The following is a 27,726-nucleotide window of genomic DNA, read 5'->3' as shown; positions in this document are numbered from 1 at the left end:
TGCATCTGACTCCTTTCCTGTGCTCTCTGCTCCCACCCAAACCTACTGTTCTGTGCAGAGGAGATGGGAACTGAAGCAAACAGCTATATCATCACAGCAAGGAGGAGAAGGAAAAGATGCTGCCATAATTCCCTGCCTACTACAAGGCATAAAGAAGAACTGATTCCTCCCACAGATAGGGAAGGGGTGAGGAAAGAAAATTTGGGTGTGGTCTGATGCAGAGAAGCTGCAACAACAGCTGCACGGGGAAGTGCTTGTGATAATCAGCCTCTGCGGCCTAGATGTAAAGATGTGTCAGGAAGTGATTAGTGGGGATCCAAGAGAGAAGCCAGATGAGTAACTTAGTGTGAGACACCAGCTAGGGTGAGTCTTGAATGGCTGAAAGAGTTCCAGGAAGGGATCAACATAGGCTGGGAAGTTTCAGGTAGACAGCATGGGTGAAAGTAACTAAAAGGACTTACCGGTACTCCGGATTCCTGAGCAGGGGGGCGTGGCCTCAACTGGAAGAGGCATGGCCTCAACCGGTAGAGGCAGGGCCTTTAAATACCCGGGCCCTTTAAATCAAGATTTAAAGGCCCCAGGGCTCCAGCTGCAGCTGGAAGCCCCCAGGCCTTTAAATCACCCCCAGAGCTCCCAGCTGCAGAAGCAGCTGGGAGCCCCAGGGCTCAGGGGCGATTTAAAGGGCCCCGGGCTCCGGCCACCACTACCGCAGCAGAGCTCCAGGCCCTTTAAATCACCACTGGAGCCCTGCTGCTGTTACCCTGGGGCTCCAGCAGCAGGGTTCGGGCGGTGCTCTAAAGGGCCCAGGGCTCCAGCCACTGCGGGGAGCCCTGGGCCCTTTAAAGCGCCAGCCTGGTGAAGCCGGTCCAGTCCGGCACGGCATACTGGCTCTTGCCAGTATGTCTATACTGGACCGTAGGGCCTTACTTTCACCTCTGGTAGACAGGGAAATAGGGGCTAGTTGTGGGAATGCATTGGGAAGTGAAACATGCTGAGATGGGGAGATTAGAGGTGAAAATGTAATTTTAAATTCTCAAAAATCTTTGAAAGTCAGTTCTTCCTCTGATAGCTCTTTTCAGGTAGTGAGCTCTAAACCAGCTGTGGGATTCCTTTTCGAAAATAGAGATTAATCCTAAACAAACTTGCAAAGTAATGTCCTTTGCGTAGTCCATGGCACAAGGAGGACATTATTTGGGAGTTTTAAAACTGCCATCCTAGGAATGGATTCTAAAGCAAATCCTGAAGTCAACTTGGCCCCATTTCAGCAAAATACTTAGGCACATGTCTAACTTTAAGGACATGACAGGTCCTATTGACTTCAACTGAACTAATATACTTGAGGGTAGACATACGTGTAAGTATCTTCCTTAATCAGGGCCTTTATTAATCAAATCCTAAAACTTGGTTTGAATTTCTGACTTAGAAATACTGAAGTTTAAATTTTGCTCTCAGTTACAGCGGTGCAACCTTCACTGAAGTCTATGGGAGTTGCATCCATTAAACAGAGAGCTGAATTTTGCCCTCAGTTAGATATGTATAACTGAAAGACAAAGTCCATTCCAAAAGAAAGGCAAATTAATGAAGTGTGTGTGTGTTGGACAGAATGCACTTTTCAATGTACACGCCCCAATACCAAATATTAATGAAATACCTGCTAAAAAAGCAACTTAATGTATATCAGTTTTTTCCACACTGCTCATTAGAGACAACCAATACATCTATAAAAACAATCACTTGCTAAAGGTTAACTTGAAGCTGTACCTTAGGCAGAGACACACAAAAACTAAGTGAATCCAAGTTAGATCATTTAAATGGACTAACATTCTAGGTATTCATTTTTGTCATTGTTCTATGAGAAAAATTTTTTTTCAGCCGTGTCTTTGACCAAAGCATCTTGCACTAAATATATTTAAAAAAGCAACCAGTTTGAACCCTTTTAGTCAATGTATACATCTCATTGGTGACTGGCAGTCAAAAACAATTAATTCTTTAGCACAAGAAGTGAACTATTTGTAAATAATCTTAGTGTTGAATTTAATAAATCAAAGCGGCAGAATATTAGTTCAATAATATTATGGTTAGAAAAATCAAATGCATACACCTTGTACACAGAGATCACACCAAATCATTGTCAAAGCAAGTTACAAATATCTTGAGTAGCATCATATAAGAATTCAAACTGGACATCAGAAAGAGAAAATGCTTTTGAACTCAGTGACACTGAATAATGCTTTTAAAAATTGTTTCAAGCTAAATTTCCTATGTTAGAATACTAGCTGCTGAATTTAATCCCCTCAACTGGTATTTAACCAATGTAATCCGCCTGTGTTCTCACCATAATTGTGCTTATTAGATAAAACTACAAATAAGACTTCTAATATTGTATTCTCAAGGAAATGAGACTGTTGAATTCTATTTTTATCTGAACAATCACAATGGGCATCTTTTTCAGTTAAAAACACATGGCACAGAACATTAGTTCCATACCTTCAACAGACTGACTTGAAAAATATAAATATATTACTGTATTTATATATAATGTATGTATATACAGTGTCAATATTCACATTACAGAATCAGAATAATTTTATTGAAATTATATTTTAAGAAATCTGTCTGTGTTTTTAATCAGACTTCATGTCTGCATATAGCAGTAAGAAATTTCAAATGGTACTGTATGGGATGGGGCTTTTTAAAGCTCAAGAAAACATATTGGTGATAGATAGATAGATAGATAGATAGATAGATAGATAGATAGATAGATAGATGTGTGTATTTTTTAATGTACATGTTTCCAGGTTTGCAGTGTCCACTGCAGTGGTTATAGCTTACAAATGCTGAACATGTCACCATGGGTCACTGTTTCCTCTCAGCTGGCTGCTGGAGGCAGAGTTCACTTCCAGCAGAAACTATTGGCAAATTGTTCTCAAGATGATGGTTGATGAGATGGCTTATGCTGTCAAATACACGATCCTTTGTACGAACCTTAAAAGAAGAGCATGGAAAAGTAAAGGCTAAATACAGACCAATCTTTCCTTTACCATTAAATGAAAGTTAACTGAAAATAAGACAAAATATTTTCCTTTTATATCTGTTTACACACACACACACACACATTTTTAAGGGTCTGAGCCTCCTCCCATTAGAGTCAATGGAGGTTTTTCATCTACAGATTAGTTGTTTTGTCTCCTGCTCCCTCACTTCTCTCCAAACTTCTGTTTTGTCTGCTCTCTTATTGGTCACATTTCCTCACACTGAATAGGCCTTGTTGAAGATTTTCCATCACAACTTACAACATTGACCTTCTGATCAAATTAAACAGTTTGGAGATAGTGTCTGCTCTCTGCGAACATTTTCAATTTTTTGTTGAAAAATTGAAACCAAAACATTTCAAACAAAATCCAAACCTCCTGGGGATAGGCAATTTTTGGCCCAAATTTTTTCATTTGTTGTTGCCAAAAATCTGAAAAATATTTGGGGTTTGGTTTTTCATCAAAAAGTTAAACATGTCTGCTGAAAATGTAGGCAATATTAATGAAATATTTTGGTGTTTGTCAACCAAAAAAAACATTTTTCTGACCAACTGAATTCTGAGTAGACCCCAAGTTGTCTATTACCACATGAGAAGTCTCATTGATTTAAATGAGGTTAATCCCAAAGTAAGGTGTCCCGAGCCCCGCTGCTGGAGCCCCTGGCAGCCAGGACCCCCCCCCCCCCTCCCAGGGGCTCCGTCGGCAATTTAAAGGGCCTGGAGCTCTGCTGTGGTAGCAGCGGCCAGAGCCCCAGGTCCTTTAAATCGCCGTCGGAGCCCCGGGGTAGCAACAGTGGCCGGGAGCCCCGGGGCTCCCAACTGCCTTCGCAGCTGGTAGCTCTGGCAATGATTTAAAGGGCCTGGGGCTCCCAGATGCCACTACCACAGCTGCAGCCCCAGGCCCTTTAAATCTCGATTTAAAGGGCCCGGGGATTTAAAGGCCTCGCCCCTTCCGGTTGAGGCCTCGCCCCCTACTCAGGCATACCAGTAAGTCCTTTAAGTTACTTTCACCCCTGAAGTAGCCACTTCAGCCCCTTCTAGCTAGAGTCGGTCTCTTGCTCTTCCCAGAAGGAACCTTCCAGTCTTCCTATCTGTAGTCCTTTCTTCCCCAGGAGAGGGTCCAGCACTCTCTCAGCACGCTCTATTCTCCAGCTTGGGAGGTCAGCAGGCAAACCCCTCTACTACTCCCCTGGTCCTCAACTTTCTTCAGCCCTCTGCCTCTGGCTTCTAGGGTCAAGCCCTCCCCCATGGTCAAGGTTCTGCTGCAGGAACCTCCTGCTCACTGCCACTCTCTTACCACCTGCAACTCTGCAGCTGCCTCTCACTTTCTGTCAAGCAACAATTCCAGGGCCTCCCACTTGGGGAGTCAAGTTTGAAAAGACCCATCTCTGGCTCAGGGAATCTCCTCCCCAGCCAGCAAGCAGCCACTGGCTTTCCTCCTTTTAAACCTCACACTCAGCATAAGTACAACGGAGTGGGGCTAACTGAACAGAGCTGGCTGACCAAGCCCTCCTGGACCTTAAAGAGGCAGGCTACCCTGTTACAGAAATCAGAACCTCCTTCCATCCCTGCACAGGTTACATGGATCTTGAACCCAAATGGGTAGCAGATACCAGGTAAGACATCTCAACTACTCCTCACCTGCAGGAGGTATGTTGGGAAGGGATCCTTGGATCTTCCATCACTTCTTGCTGGCTGGCACTAAGCACAGGGGTGGGACTGGGGGTGAGTGCTGTAATTTGCTAAGTATTCATATAGACCACCAGTAAATTACTACTCCCCCCAGCCCCAGAGCAAGGAGGAAGCAGCATAGCCATTGTGACTCAGAGATGTATTACAAATGGACTCAAGTGAGAGAGGTGATGCAAGGAGATCTTCATGCAGGGAGGGGAGCTGGCTCATGCTGCCTTAAGAGGAAGGAGTGGAGGGATGTGAGGCCAATATCCTGGTCATGCACAGAAGGGAATATGTGGTGCGCCCCTGTGTAGCAATGGCCCCATGCTCCCTGCCTACCAGAACTCCAACCAGGACACTGCGTCTCTGCACCAGCCATACTGCAGGCTTGTGCATTAAAGGTATGATAGGACCCTACTACTTAATCCTCATGGCATCCCACTCGAAAGGTAGCTATTTGTATGATAAACCAAAAGGCCCTTCTGCAGGAGTCACAAAACACTGGTAAACTTTCAGTCAGTGAGTCAAAGAGGTTCATATCTCAGAGATTCAGCACTCATTTCCGCTGGCTTGTCGAGGCTGACACAAGCACATGTAACCTCAGGAGTAATCCAGTTATAATGGAAAACATCTTAATAATATTCTTTGACTGCCCTCCTGTGGCAAATACAATGACAGCACGTACAGCAGCCTTCTCTAGTCAAAGCTTTTGTGAATCAAACCCTGCTGGCCTTATGCAAGTTTCTCTGTTGAAGTCAGTAGAAGTAAGGCCCGGTAGGATTGGTCCTTCTGTATGTATACCATATACACTATTTTGTCAGGAACCTGTTGCTCTGATTCTTATTATTTAAACTAGCATTTTACACAGGAATAGAAAGTATTGTATTAAGTGCCAGACGGGTAAGCCACTCAGAACAGGGAACTGAAGTATGTTGCTTTCCACCCTCCCATATCAGGTGGAGCCCCTTCACAAACTCACAGATGCATAGATTCCAAAGCCAGAAAGGACCATTGTGATCATCTGTCTGACCTCCTGTGGAACACAGGCCAGAGAACTTCCCCAAAATAATTCCTAGAGCAGATTTTTTAGAAAAACATCCAATCTTGATTTAAAAATTGTCAGTGATGGAGAATCCACCGTGACCTTTGATAAATTGTTCCATTGGTTAATAACTCTCACCTGTTAAAAATGTGCACCTTACTTCCCAGTGAATTTGTCTAGCTTCAACTTCCAGACACTGGATCATGTTATATCTTTCTCTGCCAGACTGAGGAACTCATTATTAAATATTTGCTCCCCATGAAGAGAGTTATAGCCTGCACCCATGTCACCCCTTAACTGTCTTTTTGTTAAGTTAAATAGATTTGCTCCTTAAGTCTATCACTGTAAGGCATGTTTTCTAATCCTTTAATCATTCTTGAATCTGTTCGCTGAACCCTCTCTAATTTACCAACATTCTTCTTGAATTGTGGACAGCAGAACTGGACACAGTATTCCAGCAGCAGTCGCACCAGTGCCAAATATAACCTTTCTACTCCTTTTTGAGATTCCCTGGTTTAGGCATCCAATGATAGCATTAGATCTTTTGCCCCTAGCATTACGTTAGGAGTTCATGTTCAGTTGATTATCCACCACAACCCCGAAATCTTTTTCAGAGTCACTGCTTCCCAGAATATAGTCCCCCATTTTGTAGGTATGGCCTTCATTCTTTGTTCCTAGATAGATATAGATATAGATTTAAGTTTAGCTGTATTAAAACATATTATTTCCTTGCACCCAGTTTACCAAGTGATCCAGATCTCTGAATCAATGACCTGTCCTCTTCATTATTTTCCACTCCCCCTATTTTTGTGTCATCTGCTTACTTTTTCACTGATGGGCAGCTACAAAAATACCAAGGACCAGTTTTCATACCCAGCTCTAGCTACTTTATATTGCTCTGCTGCTAGAAAGCCAATTTAACCTGCTAAGGGAATCCTCAGGTAGCAGAGAGACAGAGTATACCATTTCTCTCCCAAGCCTGAGTCAGAACCTAGTCCCAGAGAAGGAAGTCATGCCCCTACGCTCTGGAGATCACTTTTATCATAGAATCATAGAATATCAGGGTTGGAAGGGACCTCAGGAGGTCATCTAGTCCAACCCCCTGCTCAAAGCAGGACCAATCCCCAATTTTTGCCCCAGATCCCTAAATGGCCCCCTCAAGGATTGAACTCACAACCCTGGGTTTAGCAGGCCTCAGAACAACTGATTGGGGCCTCAGGCAGCTGGGTGGAAATAAGAGCAGTGCAAAGGCTGTTCTAACTAATGCAAGGGACCAGACTGCTCCCCAGACAGCCAAGGGATCTGGGGGCCACAAAAGGAACTTAATACCTTTGACCGCCCCTGTACTGCACTGAGGACTAGACTAGAGGAAGTGGTGTCAGAGCTACCTATCCATGTAGAAATGCTGCAGCAGTTCTTCAGCTAAGCGTCGTGAGTTGAGATTTAAGTTAGGTGATGGGAACCTTACAAATGCCTGTAATAACAAATAAGTGTTATAAATAGGGTTCATTTTCTGGCTTACAGAAAATATATAGAGTCGGACACTTTTTTACTGTCATCCAGGAGTCAATACTTACAGTTCCTTCCGGATCCACTAAAAGAAGATGTTTGGCTTGTCTATTGTGCATACCAGTCAGCACATAGGAGCCTGGATTTGTGGTGCTTTTCCTGACCAGGAAGTCTCCACATTTCTTTAACAGCTGTTCTGCTTCTTTCCTACTCATCTCTCCTTGATACCAAGGCTCTGTATGCAGTTCATCCATTATAGCGCAGTTAGCTGCTCTGGGTAACGGAGGACTAGTACACTCGACCGAGGTAGCCTTATTCAGCGCAGGCCCAGTAGCCTGGTTCTTGAGAGCATCTTCAAAAGGTTCTGGTTACAGGTACAGAAACAAGTGCAAGATCAGTCACAGGTAAACTGCATTACAAAAAAATACAATTCCAGTCTTTTTAACCCTGGTTTATTTTCATGTAATAGCCACTTCCATTTATCCTTAAGAAGAACAAACACAGTATGGTGTATTACCAGTTTATATAATATATTAAGAACTTACAGAACGTTGTTTGTAAACAAATATATTAAAATCAGAGACAATTTTGACATTTTTGGAGTAATTGCTAATGGTCATATATTTGTAGGTAGCTGGTATTTGTATGTTCTGGACAGGACCAGATCTCTCTTATTGTCTGGCCAGTTAGTTAGGAGGAATTCATTTTAAATGAACTGCATAATCTGCATAGTCACTTATATTACACAGATATCTGCTCTCTTTTCAAAACAGAGTATTAATTTAACAAAGATCCCTGATGTTTAATTACATACTATGATAAGACCATGAGTCTACATCCTAAATTAGGAAAAGAGGTCTAGGTTAGATCAGTGTGATCTAGGTTAGAGCCCAGCCTTCTTTCTAGGGTAGATGCAGGTTAACACCTTTTACCTTGGTTTAGCTTCAAAACTATAAGAACCCATCATTTCAAACTCAGAAAGATATGGATCATGTTCATTAATTCAACCCGTTTTAGGAATGAATAAATGGCAATTCTATTGGTCCAAAATAAAAGACTAATTATGTAAGATCTGTTATTAGAGGTGAGAGTTAAAAGGGAACTCACTCATATCAAACAGATCTTTTCTTGGACTGCTGTCTTTGGTACACTCTTTTGTTCCACTGAATGCACTTTCAGCATCTGCCTGAAGTGCAAGTAGAGCTTCTATGTTTATATGTTGGGTGTTCACATAAGCTGGCACCTCTCCCGTTGGGGTTACCTGAGGCTTCCCTTCTGGCACGCTGTAAATGTCCAAGGACCCTGGAAAATTCAAAAGACTTATTTCCCCTCCCTCTCTTTAACATCGCATTTGGAAGGATAAAGCAGCATTGTTTAGAACAAACATAGGAGGTGCCACTAACCAAAGTGCAGACTCAACAGTCTCTGGAAAGAGAGATGAAAAGACAAACAACAAACAACATGCCTGTCTATTAGAGCTTGGCACATTGGAAAAATCGTTCTCGAATAGTCATTCAAATTCAAAACTGATTTTGATTTGACTGCGTTCATGGTCCTTTTGTCTTCACTTTCTGCCTATTGTTTACTAGCACAAATACAGGAGGAAAGTGAATTTTAAGCCTGACTACTAGCTGTATTTGATTGGAATATTCAAAACTGGGACAGCATTGGTTAGTTACTCATGTCATGCAATCAGAGAACCAACCAACACAGCATGAGTTTTGAAATTTAAATATCAAATATCTGAAACAAATACTGCAAACTAGTCAAATGAGGGGAAAATTTCATGAAGACGTGCATAAAAATTCTGAATAATGAATATATTTCAGAATATTATGATTTGTTCATGACATTCACAAAAAGCAAAACAGGAAAATTTTAGAAATCAATTATTTGTTACAAATAATTTGCTCAACTCAGCTCATACATGCACATATGTGCAAGCACAGACACTGTGATGGTCTGTACCCCTGTATTCACCCTTTGACCATTATTGTAATAATCTTTGTACAAAGTATGCCTTGTAAGGTATAATTTAAAAACTCATAATTTACTGGCCAATAATTGTCCTGAACAACATTGTACATAAAGTTATAAAATTCTACTGTAGAGTTCCATGTTCCAAACCACAGCCCTGCCCAAACAGAAAATGGCAAACAGGTCTGTCTAAAACAAAAGAATGTGTGCTCTGCTTAATCTGCATTTAAGCGGAAAACAAAGGGAGTTCCAACGGGTGGGAAAACCAGCAGGAGATATAATACCCTTGGAGTTTTTGTCTCCTAACTCTCAGCTGGAAACATTTCTAAGAGGGGGACTGACTATAAAAATGACACCCTTCCTCCTCCTCTCTTATCCTCTGTCCATTGATTGACTGTGAAGGAACAAAGGAAGCAGCCATTACACAGAAGATGAGAGCCCTGGTCTAGAAATTTGGCCAGCAAGACTACTGAGAGCATGTGATGACAGAAACTTTGCTTTGAATATAACATAGTTTGTTAAGTTAGGCATTTTATCTTTATTTCTCTTGTAACCATTTTATGCCTCATTACTTGAATTCACTTAAAATCCTATATCTTTGTAGTTAATAAACTTGTTTTATTGTTTTATATAGACCAGTGTGTTTGAATTGAAGTGTTTGGGAAACTCCATTTGAGATAACAGGATATGTGTATATCATTTCTATTAATAAAATAGCAGACTTTATATTAGCTTGTATTGTCCAGGAGAAGAGTGAGCAGTAGAAGATGTACAGTTCTGGGGAAAAGTCTGGGACCAGAGGTGTGCTGTGGTCACCTTCCAGTGTAAATCAGGTTAGTGAAAGCCTGTGACCAGCAGGTTGCAAGTGCACACAGACATAGCTGGGAGTGACTTACATGCTAGAGCAGTGGTTCTCAAGCTTTTTTACTGGTGACCCCTTTCACATAGCTAGCCTCTGAGTGCGACCCCCCTTATAAATTAAAAACACTTTTTTATATATCTAACACCATTATAAATGCTGGATGCAAAGCGGGGTTTAGGGTGGAGGCTGGCTGTTTGTGAGCAGTCCAGGAGTGGAGGCAACAGCAAAGTAGTGTAAAGGTTAGAAAGCATGGGTGTCACAGCTATTCACCAGTCCAGAGTGTACCCTGGGTATAACACACACACACACCTACATTGTCAGAAGTAACTACTGATTTTGGTTGCCTGATTTGATTTGTAGGACACGACTGGAGACACCTTCAAAAGGTCAGATTTTCAGAAAGTGCTGACCGCCCACCTCCTGAAAATGAGGCCCCTTAAAGGTGTGTCAAGTTGGGCAGCCAAAGATTAAGGCATCCAAAATCATTGATTAAATAAACAGCTCTGGGAACTGAAATCCAATGTATATTCTGAAACACACACACACAAGTGTGTGTGTGTGTGTTTGTTTTTCAGGATATACATTGGATTTCAGTTCCCAGAGCTGTTTATCCAATACCTGTCACAAACACTGATGCTAAAATTCACTTTAAGGGAGGAGAGAAACTATCAATTAACTATAGTGTCTTGCTGCAAGATTTCCATGTATCAGACTTTCACCTTATGGCCCCAATCCACCCAATCAAGTCAAACTCTATGATTGGGGCCTACATAATGTCTACACTAAAAAATAAAACAAAACACCTCAGTGAGTTTCAGAGCCTGTGTCAACTGACTTGGGCTCACGGGCTTGCACTGTGGGATTAAAGACAGCAGTATCGACAGTTCCTGCTCGGGATGGAGTCCAGGCTCTGAAATCCTCCCCACTTGCCAGATTTCAGAGCCCAGGCTCCAGCCCTGGCAGGAACATCTACACTGCCATTTTTAGTCCTGTAGTGCAAGCCCCATAATCCTGAGTCAGTTGACCCAGCCTGTGATACTCTCAAAAAAAAAACAAAAAAAACAACAACGCGGCAGCAGTGCAGACATACCCTTTGAGAAGTATAATTACTTTAAAGTTTAACTCACCTTGTTTAACAGGAGCAGGCTGCCAATCTTCACTGAATTTGTCTCCAAAGTGTCGACTCTGGTAGTATGTTTGTTCTCTTCCTGCTGCTGTTGCAGACTACAGTGGACATACAAACAACAATTCTTCAACTACTCCTTCCTTTAAAACACTGTGATGCAGTGTGCATCTTTGAGGCTTTTTTTGGTTCTGTTCTACTTAAACCTAGTCTTCTTTTCATTCCTTATGCATGACACTATGATTGAGTATTCTGTCTTGACTGTAAAAAGAACAGGAGGACTTGTACCTTAGAGACTAACAAATTTATTTGAGCATAAGCTTTCGTGAGCTAGAGCTCATGATAGTGTGAGTGACCTTCATGAAAATCTCACTCCTTGCTGCTTTTATTCACCCTTGTAATCCTCAATGACAACATCAGGTGTGTCTATAAAATATTCTCATCCAGTGCAGCCTTCTTTATTGGCAAACCCTGACCACCTATTGAGGATGCTCTGCAGGAAACAGATGCTGGAATACAAGAATGAGTAAGTGTCTTCAAAAGGATTAACAGAAAGATTCACTCTCTGGAAACTACTGACTGTATGGTGGGAGGGGGTTCTCATCAGACAAGGCATCTCTGGGAATTAAATACAGATGTGCCACCAACATTATGATCTTTGGCTCAGATGTTGAGTGCTGTTCCACTCAGACTGGCAGAGCCACACTGATTTCAGTAGGGTCAATATGGGCAGCCTCTTATAGTTGCTCATGCCCACTGAAGTCAATGGGACTCCATATAGGTGCAGGGACCTGCCTTCATGAATCAGCTTGAAGGAGCACACACTTAGAGCCCAATCCTTGTATTTTTGCCTGAATGAGAACAGTAGGATTGGTCTGTAAGAATCATAGAGTATCAGGGTTGGAAGGGACCTCAGGAGGTCATCTAGTCCAACCCGCTCCCAAAGCAGGACCAATCCCCAACTAAATCATCCCAGCCAGGGCTTTGCCAAGCCTGACCTTAAAAACCTCAAAGGAAGGAGATTCCACCACCTCCCTAGATAACGCATTCCAGTGCTTCATCACCCTTCTAGTGAAAAAGTTTTTCCTAACATCCAACCTAAACCTCTCCCACTGCAACTTGAGACCATTACTCCTTGTTCTGTCATCTGGTACCACTGAAAAGAGGTCTAGATCCATCCTCTTTGGAACCCCCCCTTCAGGTAGTTGAAAGCAGCCCTGTTGAAGTGCCCTGTTCTTAACCCAGCACACAAACAACTGGATGGCATCCAAATTACCCTTTCCTGGGGTTTCCTTTACTGTTAACTTAAGGGGGCACCACCAGGTTGAAATATTAGTCAATTAAAAAACTACCTAAAAGTAGTTTCATGTGCTACCCCTGCCCATGAGTCCCTCTGCCAATTGATTCGGTTAGAATCAAAGTATCCTGTTTCAAAAAATGTTTCTCTCCCCTATTGTGGCGGGAAAGAGTCATACATACAGCAGGGGATAGTGAATATACAGGAGAAATAGCGAAGTTTGTCTATACGAAAAATAAGTTGCACAAAGCAAGCAAATGGAAGAATGTGTAAAAAAGTCCCCTCCCTAGGCATGTTCAGTTATAGCATTCTCAGGTGTTCCATGTAATAATAACGAGGGGCATGGGGGGGTGGAATGTGATTTATAATGCAATGGTACCTCTTTAAATAAACTTTCTATCAGGACATGTACTTGAGCTCGGCTATTTCTGGATTTGCTGCTGCCTGCGCCTCATACAGAGGTTCAACCTTTTTTATGTCCTGGGTTAGAGCTAACAGGATCCACCTGATCCAGCTGCCTAGGTCAGCCAAGAGAATAGCTCTGCAGGCTGCCAGGCCCAGATCCACAAAGCGACGTAGGAACTGTGACACTGAGCATCACAATACCTAACTGTTAGGTGCCTAGAAAAATCACAGGAACAACACTACAACCCACAAAGCTGAGTTAGGCACCTCGGCTCCTATTCAATGAATGGGGAGAGATAGGCAGCTTAGAATGCAACACACAAAGCCACCTAATCTAGCTAATAGGAAAGGCTGATAAAATGGATGGGTATTAAGCCTCGCCCCCTCACAGAGATAGGTGCCTAAACCCAGGCTGCAGGGAGGCACCTAGCTCTGCTAGTGATACACGAACCAGGGGAAGATAGGCACTACTCCACCTAACTAACAGGAAGGGCCCAATCCACTAGGTGTACTCAGAGGCCACCAACTCCACACAAAACAACAGGGAAGGGACGTGGAGGAGAAGGACTTCCCTTATAACCATTAGCCCAGTGGTTAGGGTACTTACATGGGATGTGGGAGACCCCTGGTTCAAGTCACCTCTGCCTGATGAAGAGAAGGGATTTGAACAGGGATTTGCCACTTCTTAGGTGAGTTCCTCTAACCATTGAGCAGGGGATATCCTGATGAGGAGCTCTTAGTGAAGTTGTTCCACTGAAATTATATAATTGAATAATTAAATGTTAATGGGGCCAGAGAAAGAGGGAAAATGACTCTATAGTACAATAGGGCTTTCAGAAAGCTCCATAGGGCTGGTCCAAAAGGAAACAGTGTACACTATCTTTCCTTCTGTGTATTAACAGGGAGTGGGGACCTTATAATTTCTCCCTAGTTACTTAGCCATGTCCTACTGAGAACAATAAATGTTGGCCTCCCACCTAGCATTCTGTGATCTGGAAGCCTATGATTTTATCTGTCTACTGAGCAGGTGTGATGGGTAAGAGGTCATCTTTAGCCTCTTCTCCCCCAGCACAACCATTGCAGGACAAGCCAGAATTTAATAATAAACAATACAGAGTCATGTTTCATTTCTTATTTAAATACATGAATGAACATGAAGCAATAATAAATAAGTTGCCACAGAACAATTCAGTTATATATGAAACGCTACAAGGTATTTAATATTGTCAGTGCATTGATCTGGAAATAAAATGCTGCTTTCAAATTTTTGATTGAATAAGAAAGCTAAGCAGGTAACATTTCACTGACCTGAGCAGTATCTGCGGCATTTGGGATCCTAGTTTTGAATCTAGCATCAATAAAGCCACCAGTAGGAGGCATTTTATTAGGAATGCTGTTGTAATAGGGATGTTCTGCTGGCTCTCCATTTTCCTCCATCCAAGGTTCATCAAAACTCTGCATCCTGTAGAAAGGGATTACGTTATTCATCTCGCAGCACTCGAAGCACTGTAGTACTAGCTACATGGGCCATATACTACCCAGCCCTTTGACAATTAAGTGACATTTACAAAGTAAAATAGGATGAACCAAGCAGCACTCCATCCCTGTAACGAGGCTGATCCAAAGCCCACTGAAGTTGATGGGAGCCTTCTCATTGACTTTAGCGAGCTTTGGATCAGGTCCTATATATATATATCCCTATTAATGACATCCATTAAAAACTTCTTCACAATACCTTTCCTAGTTACATTTACCATGTTATTTGTAGTATTATTTGTGTGATTGATTGATTAACTGATGATAAAAAAAAAAGGATCCTTCATAATGTCTTGGGGCCTAATTCTGATCTAAATAACCCTGGTGTGAATCAGGAATGACTTTGGTGAATTCAATAGGCCTGATTTTCTGTTTCACTGCACATCAAGCTATCATTTACATCAGTGCAAAGGGAAGGTAAAATTCTTCCAAATCAGAATGGTAGCAACCCACACTCACTATGCGTAGGGTTGCCAAAACTCCAAGATTGTCCTGGAGTCTCCCGGAATTAAAGATTAATCTTTCATTAAAGATTATGTCATGTGATGAAACCTTCAGGAATACATCCAACCAAAATGTTGCTCACACCAAGGGAGCTGATATGGTGCTAGCATTGGTGGGAAAGTTTCTAAAAATGTTACTGTAGATAGAGACTGAGGTGGGGGAAAGAGATGTGAAAATCAGTATGAAGGCAGAACCATAGGCTAATTTGGTAGGGGGTAAACCCAGTTCCCCTTTTAGAACAATCTCACATAGGGTTTCCTCCCACTCTGCCCTTCAGTGTGCACTTTTTTCATGGGAGGGGAAGCCTAACCTCTATTTATGTGTTTTTAGAAAGCCTGTTTCTTTGACTTTAAATAAGGGTTATGATGATCTTTATGACTTGCAGCAAAAAGAAAAATCTCTAAAATGAGCAGACCAAAATCTGTCATGAACATTCATAACTTTACAAAGAAACCCTGCAGGATAGATTCCAACCTCCCTGGGAAGTTCCTCCACTTGCATTACTTCAAGGCTCCATCAACACTGGGTATAAAGCTGGATTTAAAAACAAATTTTAAACAGATTTAGGCTAATAGGGCTTAAAGACCTTCAGTATGGATATGGGCCAGAGCATAACCATTTAAAACCCGTGCTTAAAATAGTGCTTTGACGTGGGGCCAAATAGATGACTCTTAGCTGGTGTAATTTACAACTTGTTCTGGTCACTCATTATGTAAATTATACCAATTTAGTGTCCCATAGTTTCACTCAGCGATGTGCCATATACCTCCTATAGCATACATCACCTCTGAATTTGGCCGCCTGTCTCTATCTCTAACAAGCGTTTGACTAGCCAGTATGGGCAGGACGTTATAATTTTAAAACTGTTTAGCCTAGAGGCCATGTTGAAACGTGATTTTAAAATGATTGTGGCCAATCCACATTGATCAGGCAAACCATGTTTCACTCATTTATCAGAACCTGTTTTAAAGTGTGTTTAAAATTCAGTTCTTCTAAGACAGTTTCATCCACAGCACAGCCATAGATTCACCCCTCACTTTACCAGCTGGTGAAGGAAACTGCAGAACTAGAAAAGATTCTACTGCAATGTTACTCACCTATCATGGAGAGCAGGTATATTAGAGGGACACCGTAAATATTGCTTAAATCGTAATTCAAAAGCTTGCCCTATGGTGCTGATAATATCCTGGGCCAGGTCATCACAGCATTCCAGTATATGGCACGCTAGAGGAAAGAAGGAGAGATGCTGACATTTACACACCATTATTTATACAGTCTTCATTGTGATGCAGTAATGAATGGCACAAGGACCTCCAGGACAAGAACAGTTGTTCTTTTCATGATGTATAGATTTTATTAAAATCTGAATGAACAAAAATAGCAATTAGCTACAGCTAACTTAAGACATTGGCTTGATACTCCTTGCACTCACACCATCTGAAATCAGGAGTGATTCCACTCCAATCCAATGGAATTATCGTACAACAGTGTAAAACTGGTGTAAGTGAGACCAGAATCAGGGCCCATAATTTGAAAAGCTCTTTCAAGAAGAGAAACCTTAATGAATGTCATTCATTATCACCTGACTGTAACTGTGTGCAGCAAGTTACAGGAGAATTCTGAGCTTTCTATTAAAATAAGGAGATAGACACTAGAGAACATTTTCAGATCATTCCAAATTAAATTTACCTTTATTTCTCTTTAATCTGTTTTCCATAATTTTATCGCCATCTTAGTTGATTTTCTAATCTACTTATCTTGACGTGTGCCTGTGCGATAAAGTTTCCAACTGGGGGTTCTGAACTTCCCCAAAATGAGGCGTGAGGGAGGTATTCAGATGCAGGATACCAACCAGATCTTTGGCCCTGCTATGGCTCCAGTGACACAAAGGTGTGGTGTATTGGCGTAACTGGCTAGCTGGGAAATCCCTGGGTGGCATACAGCCAATACAGAAGCTCGACATTGATCCCCTCTATGCACTCTTCTAGGCTGATACTCTGGAACTGTGTGGAGGGAGACTGGTTATACCACCTCTACACCTGCTGGGGCCGAGAAACCCACTCCCTTTCCACTGAGCAATACGAATCTGTGCCTGAAATATAGCTGGATCAAAGGTGGCTTGAGTATGCCTACACACGCTGCAATCACACTTCCTCATCGCAATGTAGACAATTGCATGTCCAGTGCCTACCACAAGGGGATTGGAGCCTCTAGGGACTAATGTAATACAAATTAGGAATGATGCTGACATTTGTGTGTGGTTGTACAATTATGTTAGTAACAGTCACACAGCACTTGAAGAGCATCTACACAGTGGCCCCACACAGGCTGGCATGCAGGAAGAATTTGTGCATAGACCAGGGTAGGACATCATGAGATCTGCAATTACGCAGATACAGTGGCTGCTATTCCTGCCCACAGAGTTGTGTGATGTCATGCAGGGCAAATGTTCCTGGCCCTGGGTTGCAGATGGATTTTTCCCCCAGCCCAGCACACTTCACCTGCATAAACACTGAGACTGAGGCCACTGGCTTATGAAGTGAATTTGCCATACATGAATAAACCATACGAACAGCTGTGTTAGGCATTCAGCATCATTGTGCAGACATCTCCAAACGTGTGGACTGAAAGAAGCGAAGCTGAACAAAGGACTATAGTATGTATGCATGCAATAGTGGAAGTGGGTATTTAAAGAGAATATGTTGCCTGCTGCTAAACAATTTGGGAGATGAAAAGAAACTTAAGTCATTTTAAAAATAACGTAATGGATAAACTGTCTCCTTGGATACACGGATGGTTGCTGGGCAGGTGAGAAGTAGAGGCAAGATCCACAAAGGGACTTAGGTGTTGCAACCCTCAGCATCGCAGTGCTTAATTTTTAGGTACCTAGAAAATCACAGGAATAACACTGTGATCCACAAAGCCAAGTTAGGCCCTTGGGCTCCCTATACAATGAATAGGGAGAGATAGGAGCCTAAGAATGGGAACCACAAAAACCATTATGCTAGGTAGGAAGCCACCTATGCTAGTCAATGGGTGATGCTGACAACAGGGATGTGTGCTAAGCCCCACCCCTCTCTCAAAGGTAGGTGCCTATCTCCACTAGGGATCCACAAACAGGTACCAGCCACCTGGAGTCAGTGATAAAGAGGTGTTGTGGTAATGAGCTAGGTGTCTGCCTTGCTCCATACAAAATGGCTGGAAAAGGGGGCAGCCCACTTTACTTACAACTTACAACGTGTAGCCCACTGATTGAGCACTCACCTGGAGGTGGGCAATCTAGGTCAGGCTTTGCATGGGACTTAGGCAGCTGAATGCCTGTCTTCCCCTGATTCATGAATCACTTTGGGGCTTACGCAGTATAGGTACCTGGGCACCTAAAGGGAGGCAGCAGTGCATATGCCCCAGGGTCTAATACTTGGGCGCCTAGGGAACTTTTACAGCAGAAAGTTAGGTGACGAGTGAGTTGAGGCACCCACAGGGTTAGGTGGCAGCCAAGCAGGAGTTTCATGAACCACGGGCATGGAGACATAGGCACCTAACTCTGGAGTTTAAGCATCTAAGTTGCTTCATGGATCACACCCTTAGGTTTCTTATAAAAGGAACGAGAAGTTTGGCTCACACAGAGATATTTCTTTAGGGTTTGTTATAGACTGGGTGACTGGAAGACAGACAACCGCTATGCTACAAGAGCGAGAGCATTAGGCTGTGAGAGGAAAAGTACCATTTAATCTTTGTAGGGAAAGAATAAGTCTTCTTATATGTGTGTATAATGTGGAGCATGCTGTGGGTGCTACTTTAAATAACAAAAAACATTTTCATCAGTGATGTAGAAGTACATATAAAATCACTGCTGATAAATTTTATGGGTGACACAAAGACTGGGGGAGTGGTAAATAAGGAGAACAGAACAGTCATACAGAGCGCTCTAGATCACTTGTTAAACTGGGTCCAATTCAAACAACATGTCTTTCAGTACAGCCAAATGCAAAGCTATACATCTAGAATCAAGGAATGCAAGTCATACCTACAGAATGGGGGATTGTAACCTGGGAAGACGTGATTCAAAAAAAGATTTAAGGGTCACAGTGGGCAAACACCTGAACATGAGCTCCTAAAGCAAAGGTGTGTCAATTGGATATTGTGAGGGGGTGAACCCCATCACGGGCAAGAAAGAATTAAAGACCAGTTAGGCACATTCATTCCACCTGACAGAGGCTGTTGGAAGCTAGAGGCCTCAGGAAGACTTAGGACAGGACTTGACACCAGAGCTGGGGAAAGGCAGTGAAACCACTGGAGCACAGGACCCAGAAGATAGCTGGATACTTTGGACTCCGCTTGGATATTTTGTTACCCTAGAATGGGTTTGGACTAGCTGCTCCTCAGCCAGAGAGCTGGGTGGTGATTGCCTGAAGGGGATGCTGGATATGAAAACTCCTGCTATATTGCCTCCTGACACAAGGGGGCACTCTTGAGGTGAGACCGCACCATTACAGATGTATAATAAAAGGAGTAGCGAGGAGGTGGTTTTACACCTGTACATGGTATTGGTGAAGCCAATACTGGAATTCAGTGTCAAGTTCTAATGTCTACATTTTAAAAAGATTATTGAAAAATTGCAGAGAGTGTAGAAAAGAGCCACAAAATGTTTTGAGAGCTGGAGAAAATACCTGAAAGTGAGAGACTTACAGAGTTCAGTCTGTTTAGTTTATCAAAAAGAAGATTGAGAGGTGACTTGATTACAGTGCATAAGTACCTTCATGGGGAGAAAATGCCCAGCTGTAAAGGGCTCTTTAATCTAGTGGAGAAAGGCAGAACAAGGACCAATGACTGGAAACTGAAGCGAGAGAAATTCAAATTAGAAATTAGGCATATATTTTAAATAATGAGGGTGATTAACAACTGGATCAAACTACCCTGGGAACTTGGAAAGTAGAGGATTCTCCATCTCCTGATGTCTTCAAATCTAGGCTGGATGCTTTTCTGAAAGATATTCTATAGCCAAGCACAAGTTACTGGACTTACACAGGGGTAACTGAGTGAAGTTTAGTCACCTGTGATATGCAGGAAAACAGATTAGATGATCTAATGGTCCTTCTGGCCTTAAACTACCTGAGAATCTATGTATTATTAATATGTTATATAATATTTTGTAACTTAAACTTAAGACCTCACAAAGCTTTCTGTAATACAAGCAGATGGGAGCCTTTTGTACCTATCCTTCTAGATTATGATTTCTTCGCTCTCTTTCTATAATTTGCTTTTATGTATGAGAATCATAACTGGATCATAAATCCTGTTTGTTGGAGGCACTCACTAACAGGTGCCTTAAAGAGAAACCAATGTCTGATCTCAGGGAAAGTAGAAGGAGAACTAGGTAACAGCTTGAATACAAGATCAGAGACAAAGAGGGTTATGATCTCCTTCCTCACAACATTCTGCAAAGATGCTAGGAAGGTCCAGTCCAGGCATGAGGAGCATCCACATGATTTGAAATATATTAATCATGGCAAAAAATCTGCTGGAGTAACATGTGTGGCTGCTGATTATTGCTGTGCTGATTGTTCCAGTGATCATCCCTAATGTCAACTTTTTTTGTGTTGCATTTACTTTTTCTGGAAAAATCCAATAAAATGAAAACATGAATTTATATTTTTAAATGGAAGGCACCAAATATAAAAAATACCTTACCTCTGCGATTAACAGGGTCCTTAGCTACATATGCAACATAGTCTGTTGTATCCTGTAAAAGATGGAGACATATATATATATATATATATATATATATATATGATATGCTCTGCTCTTTTGTTACAGTGCAAAAGCAAATTCATATATTCATTATGAATGAATATATGAATTTGCTCTTACGCTGTAACAAAAAAGCAGAGCATATCACATAAGTATTTCCCATGAAGTGATAGCCTGGTGGTGAGGGTCGGACAGATAGATAACCCACCATTTTACACACAGCAATATGACTGAGTACATCGTCTGTATGGAATCACGCCGAAGAACATGTTCACAATATAGTTAACACGATGCCATCAATATCCATGTTTAAGCATGCTAGTCTGTAGCAGGCTTCCAGCATGGTTTTCCTGACCAGTGTGGACAGTTTTTGCAGTCCTTCCTTATATGAGAGTTTACCCATGACATAAAACCATGCTACAGACTAACTCTCAGGCAAACCTAACACAAGTATGCAAATAAAACGGGAATAAGGAAAAATAAATTTTTATTTCACATGTCTTCCAGGCTACATTTTTATGTTTTGTGACTACCTTTAACTGATAAATAAGGCTAGGGAATGCTGGCCAGGTAAGCAAATTCCTTTTTAAAAAGCTCTTCCATCTTGCCCTTAAGCATAGCTAATGCTGGCATCTGTTCAATTTTAACATGGACAGGGCCTACCTATGCCCTGTTGAGCACCGTATTAATATCCTGTTTGAACACCTGCCACTCAGACACCTGACAAGCATGTGCAAAAGCAACTGTTGTTTTATTGCAAAAACATTTACAGGATTGGTTCTGATCTCACTCTGGTTTCACACTAGTGTGACTCCACTGACTTCCAAACCATTACCCTTAATTTACACTAGTGCAAGGACCTCTTCCAAAGCCCTTTGAAATCAATTAAAAAACTTACATTGACATCAGTGGGCTTTGGATGAGGCCCAGATTGACAAAAGAATCAGGGTCTTGTCCAAGATACTCAATGGCTTGGGCCCAGCATATCTAAAAGATTGCCTGAAGCCATGGGCAGCAAGTAACGTAGACAGGGGAAGGTTGTGCCTCCCCAAACAGCCTTGTGTGGCCCCACCCACGCTCCACCCTGAAGCTCCCTCCTGCCTGCTTCCAGTTCCCATCCCACTCTTTTGTGGCTGAGAGGCTGGGGCCGGTGTGCACAAGGCCCGGAGCTGGGGGCACTGGGGCTAGGGGCGCTCCGGCTCTGCTGCTCACATGCCGGGTGTGCTGGGGCTGCTCCGGCCTTGCCGCCCACCTGCCCAGTGCTGGAGCTGGGGCCGGGGACACTCCGGGGCTGAGGGCACTCTGACCACGCCGTCTGGCCGCCTGGTGCGCTGGGTCTGTGGACTCTCCGTCTGCACCGCCTGTCCACCCAGCACGCTGGGGCTGGCAGAGCACGAGGGGTTGTCAACCACAGAGGGGGTGCTCCTGGCTCCGGTGGGGGAGAGGGAGCAAAAAGGGAGGGGGAGGGGCTGGAGGCTAGCCTCCCCCAACAGCATGTTCACCCACCACCCATGCCTGAAGCTCTGGCATGAAGACCATAGTTGACAACTCCAGTCCTCAGGAACAATGGAACTTCCCACCACAAGAGTGAAGGTTGTCTGTATGGGAGACAGAGCCTTCTTGAGGGCCAGTCTGAGACTGTGGAACAAAATCCCACAGAAGTAAAGATCTCACAGACTTCAACACCTTCCGCTCCAAATGCAAGTCACACTTCTTCAACTTCGCCTACCAAAACAAAACATTATATTGCATACACAGTTCTTCTCCTGGGGAGAGGATGAGAGCAAGAACAAACCACTTGTGGCAGATGTTAGTCACAGTGACAGATATGGCAATTTCCTACAATATCCTTGAAAAAAACCTTAATGGATTAAGTTTAAGCGTCTTTTGAGTCCACTGTATTAAATGCAAACGTTATGTATTACCGTGGGCCGGGATTGTATGTAACCTCTCTAGGGGGGAGATATGATGTGAACCTTGGGAAGTGTTATGAACTTCAAAGAACTCTGCTGAACAATGTGTAAGAATGGGCTTTTGGGGACAAACATTGTCAAGTGATTTACCTGTGGAATCTCTAAGGGGAGATGAATGCAAATTCCCCACCTCCAGTTATACAAAAAACCAGTCTTTTGAAGTTCCACCCTGAGGAGAGGGGCCATTATCTGCAGATTACCTGTTCTTGGAGTCTCAAGATCAAAGGCCCAAGCTGCATACAGGAAAGACTAACCTGCTTGTGGAGGTGGTAGTTCTGAGCTAAGGCTGTTATGAATTTGTGACCACAGAAAAGCTCCATTGTGGGGTTTGAAGCACTGACTCTTAACAGAGCCATGAGGAGTTGGGAGGGGTGATCTCTGGCAAACTTATTAGAATGTGTGTAGGTTCTTTTGTTATTTTAAAGTTTTCTCTGTAATGCTTCCACCTTAAGAATAAATGTGCTTGCTTAGAAATATCACAGTGTAGGCAGGGAACTGTGCAGCCAGCAATAATCACTGTCAGGAGGGAGAGAGATGTGGGTCTCTTCCCAAGAGAGGTGATGGCTGAGGAGCTGAGAGTTTAGAGTGAGTGCCCTCAAGGGGCCACCATGGGGGAATACCGGTGCAATTGCCCTAAACTGTGACACTCACATCACTTAATGCACTACTGGAGTGCACTCAGATACCACGGTGATGAAGGTAGTAAAAGAAGGTGTATAGAACAGAACAGAATAGCCCTGTCTCTCTGTTCATGCATATCTAATACTCCCAGTGACCTGATGTATGGGGAATGACTCTGGTGCGAGTGGTGATGGATTTCATCCCTGAAGAGGAAAGAAAACAATGAGGACATTTATGTTGCGATATATGCTAGGCTGGTTTAGTATGTTTGGTGTATCAAGCAGTAATTAAATTTAGTTCTGAGAGACAGGAACCACATGAGCAAGCTCTTTCTTTTATTTAAAGTTCTCCCAACGAGGTGTCTACTGTGACAAACCTGCTGAATGTCAAAGGATGCTCACACCTACCCTCCTCTCCACCCCCAGGATGAGATCATCATATAGTGGTCTTGTTGTGCTACTTTACAGTTTCACCAGCTCTTGTTGGCTCCTGTACTTGGTAAGATTTGATTTCTCAGTGACTCAGTGGCATGACTTTCATCTCACTAAAACATTTGATAGACCTTATTTATTTCAATTCATAGAATCATAGAATATCAGGGTTGGAAGGGACCCCAGAAGGTCATCAACCCCCTCGAAGCAGGACCAATTCCCAGTTAAATCATCCCAGCCAGGGCTTTGTCAAGCCTGACCTTAAAAACCTCTAAGGAAGGAGATTCTACCACCTCCCTAGGTAACGCATTCCAGTGTTTCACCACCCTCTTAGTGAAAAAGTTTTTCCTAATATCCAATCTAAACCTCCCCCACTGCAACTTGAGACCATTACTCCTCGTTCTGTCATCTGCTACCATTGAGAACAGTCTAGAGCCATCCTCTTTGGAACCCCCTTTCAGGTAGTTGAAAGCAGCTATCAAATCCCCCCTCATTCTTCTCTTCTGCAGGCTAAACAATCCCAGCTCCCTCAGCCTCTCCTCATAAGTCATGTGTTCTAGACCCCTAATCATTTTTGTTGCCCTTCGCTGGACTCTCTCCAATTTATCCACATCCTTCTTGTAGTGTGGGGCCCAAAACTAGACACAGTACTCCAGATGAGGCCTCACCAATGTCAAATAGAGGGGAACGATCACGTCCCTCGATCTGCTCGCTATGCCCCTACTTATACATCCCAAAATGCCATTGGCCTTCTTGGCAACAAGGGCACACTGCTGACTCATATCCAGCTTCTCGTCCACTGTCACCCCTAGGTCCTTTTCCGCAGAACTGCTGCCTAGCCATTCGGTCCCTAGTCTGTAGCGGTGAATTGGATTCTTCCATCCTAAGTGCAGGACCCTGCACTTATCCTTATTGAACCTCAAATCTCTTACTGCTGCTGGTGGTAATGCTGTCACCTGGTAAATCACTCGCCAATGGGTGGTGGTGTTTCTAGGACTTAGCATGTGGGATGGCAGATGGAGTGGCAAAGAACTTTCTTATGGAGGCAGGCAACTGTACTCAGTCCTCTGCCCGCTGCAGGAATTGTTCATTTCCAGCATCTGTTGCAATCTGTGGTATTTCAGAAGTGCTGTTGATCAATTTTTTACTCCCAGAATTACTATTTTACAATGGCCCAAATACATCCCTGCTGTATCCCCATTGAGTTTAGCAGAGTTACATCATGGATGAATTTGACCCATTTAGCATATGGATAACAGTAAGATTGCAAACATGTCAAGGATATTTTGCCCTGAAGAGCTGGTGCAGTTAACTCATCTTGCAGTTGAGGTGGGAGAGTTAGTTCGTAGAGAGGGCCATATGTGCCATGTAAGTGGACCTATCCCTGGCAACAGGGACTGGGTTGATCAATCTAGAGTAAAGGCTTTCAAGACTCAGGAAGGACTTTTACTATTTTGAAATTCTTTCAATTCTTCATGTATAGGACATATTCTGAAGCGTATTTAGTATGAAATTGGGAGGACAGCTGAAACAAATATGTAGATAAGTAAAAAACCCCAGATCTGCCCTCTGATATGCATGAATTGAATGTGAGTTGCACAGAGGCACCTGAGAGCAAAACTAAACATGGCAAGTATAAAAATGCAGAACTGGGCTTCTCCTAAAAGCCACATCCTCTCCTCAAACATATGAGTGGAATGGACATATCTGAGGGCAGTATTTGGCTCTCCGTTTTCATAAGATAGAGTTGAGGGAAAAGAAAGGAAAGAAAAATTACCTGGGGCTACCATGCTAGAAATACAGCCTCATCCTCAATCCTTTTCTGCAGGAAGGGCAAAATGGATAACAATCCAGATGAAAAGTGAAAGGATATCCATATGAAAATACTGCGCTTCCTTTGAAAACCCCGGGGCTCTACTTACAGGATTTATAAGATTTATATGAAATGCTCCAGGCCCTTTGACACTTTTCCTGACACTCATTCACAGAGGAGGATTTGTGACTGCCTGTCAGTGGTTTCCCTCAAAAAGAGCTTGATGGCAACGGTCAAGAAGAGCTTATGAAATAAGAAACAGAAGCTATCATGCTTATATTTTCCTTTGAGTAAGACATGAGATAAATCCTGGTATAAGGTCCTCCTATAGCAATATGTATGGAAGAAAATGACTAAATAAATGCTTACCGGATCACCTCCAGAGGCAAAGGAAATAGACTGCATATGATGATTTGCTATTATCTGTTTGGATCAGAAAAAAAACAAAAGTATGAGTCAGACGATTCTCTTTTGCAGATTACCCCCTTTGGTTTTCTTTTTTTTTTTTTTTTTTGTGAGAGTGAAGTAAAAACCGAAAACAAGATCAGAATTAATTCTTGCCTTTCGTCTATGAGGAGTTAGTCACAGAGAATATGCTGCTGATGTAAACAAGCTCAAGAATATTGGATATCCCTAATTCAGGTTTTCCTTAAGTTGAAGGACAATGACATTTTAGAATAGCAGTGAATGAACATAAAAATGTGCCCAGCATTCAAGTAAATTATATAGCCCTGCCATACAGTATCTTATCTGAAAATATAATTTCCTAAAGATATTTTGGAGAAACTTTAATCTGTTGAAGTGAGTTTTTGTCACCTGTGGTGATGAATATAGCAAAAAGGTACACTTCACCCAAAATACATAGCTGCCACAGCCTGCATGGCTACAAAAGGCAAATGTTAGGGGCTTCCATAACCTCCTGTGGATTTGAACAGTGTGGACACCAGATAGACTCTCTAGCTCAATGGAGTTAACTGTCAGAGCAGTGGAAAGAGAGTTGGAGTCATAGAGAGAAGCATTCCCTGAGCCAACTCATTTTCCTTTCCTCTTTTTCCCTTGCACCTGAAAGACCTGTACCTGCCCTCTTGAGGCTGAATGTGAGTGTCTCTTGGAGTTCCTTCACTGAGTTAGAAAGGGTCACTAGAGAATAAGATGAAGTGTTTCCTCCATCGCAGGCATGCTGCCTTCGTAATACTTTTAGCCCCTGCTGCTCACCCAACTGTAACCTTTAAATAGATCTTTAATTTTTTTTATTCTCAAAGGAGGATTGGCTTCCTCTTTATCCCCAAAGGAGGGTTTCTCTCCCCACTACCACTCAAAGACCTGCATCATGGTGGTCTTTGTACCAGAAGGACTGAACAGTAATTCACTCCATGTCTCAGTGTCACTCTTAACTAACATAGTCAACTCAATGGAGCAACTCAATTGGTCCCTTACCTTCCTACTCCAAACTAAGAATGCTGTTTTTCCATTGTTTCCAGTCCAAAGCTGATCCAGGAACAAGAGATGAGGAACAAGAATCAAGACTGTCTTTCTTGGATAGCACCATAAAGAACTAATCACAAAGCCATTTGGCCAGCCTTGTTTTCAGTATTCTGAAAGGTATGCCACAGAAAGCAGACCACATTTTTATCCGTTCCAGGAATGCACTCTGGGGTAATCCAACACTCCTAGTATAAACCAGAAATGAAGGAGACCTCCACTGGAGTGCTGGTTTGTCAAAGACCCCTTCGTTTCACAGCCCTCCGTCATCATAGCCAGTGTAATGAATTAGATACATATGATATCAGCCATCTCTTCTAGTTCCAGTTAACGAGACTATATTGTGGAGAGAAGCCAAAACGTTTGGGGCTGATGTGAATCAGCAGAGCTCCATTGACATCCCCCAATCTCTGCTGCTTTACCCAGAGCTGAGGCTCTGGCCCTTTATTTAAAATGACTTCTTACTTTTAAAATGCCTTCAGTTTTTTGTATGTTTTGCAGATGGGTCATACTAAGGGAAGGCTCCCTGTGCCAGTAGTGAAAGCTGGGACAAATGCCCTTATAAAAAGTACTGTCAGATTCTTTAATAATGGTCCAAAACACTACAGCATGCCATAGTGCTGCTATTACAGTGCTTGAGTTAGTACTGTAGAAGACGACAGCATCTTATATGAAGAGGGTGGGGAACAGACAAA

At 42.7% G+C, this 27,726-nt stretch overlaps 1 protein-coding gene across 1 annotated transcript in view; it reads right to left on the bottom strand.

Moving 5' to 3' along the window:
- Positions 1 to 2,676: 2,676 nt before the first annotated feature.
- Positions 2,677 to 27,726, bottom strand: part of SHC3 (SHC adaptor protein 3) — a 72,946-nt gene continuing 47,896 nt past the window's right edge. The window contains exons 5-12 of the mRNA XM_073344912.2: positions 25,919 to 25,972; positions 20,652 to 20,703; positions 16,058 to 16,184; positions 14,229 to 14,382; positions 11,223 to 11,319; positions 8,364 to 8,558; positions 7,325 to 7,620; positions 2,677 to 2,985 (exon numbers count right to left, since the gene is read on the bottom strand). Of these exons, the coding sequence (XP_073201013.1) occupies positions 2,857 to 2,985; positions 7,325 to 7,620; positions 8,364 to 8,558; positions 11,223 to 11,319; positions 14,229 to 14,382; positions 16,058 to 16,184; positions 20,652 to 20,703; positions 25,919 to 25,972 (1,104 nt within the window). The 3' untranslated portion in view covers positions 2,677 to 2,856. The remainder of the gene's footprint in view (positions 2,986 to 7,324; positions 7,621 to 8,363; positions 8,559 to 11,222; positions 11,320 to 14,228; positions 14,383 to 16,057; positions 16,185 to 20,651; positions 20,704 to 25,918; positions 25,973 to 27,726) is intronic.

The sequence above is a fragment of the Lepidochelys kempii genome, chromosome 5, assembly GCF_965140285.1.
Source record: "Lepidochelys kempii isolate rLepKem1 chromosome 5, rLepKem1.hap1, whole genome shotgun sequence".
NCBI lineage: Eukaryota > Metazoa > Chordata > Testudines > Cheloniidae > Lepidochelys > Lepidochelys kempii.
This window is presented reverse-complemented; position numbering and strand designations above follow the sequence as displayed.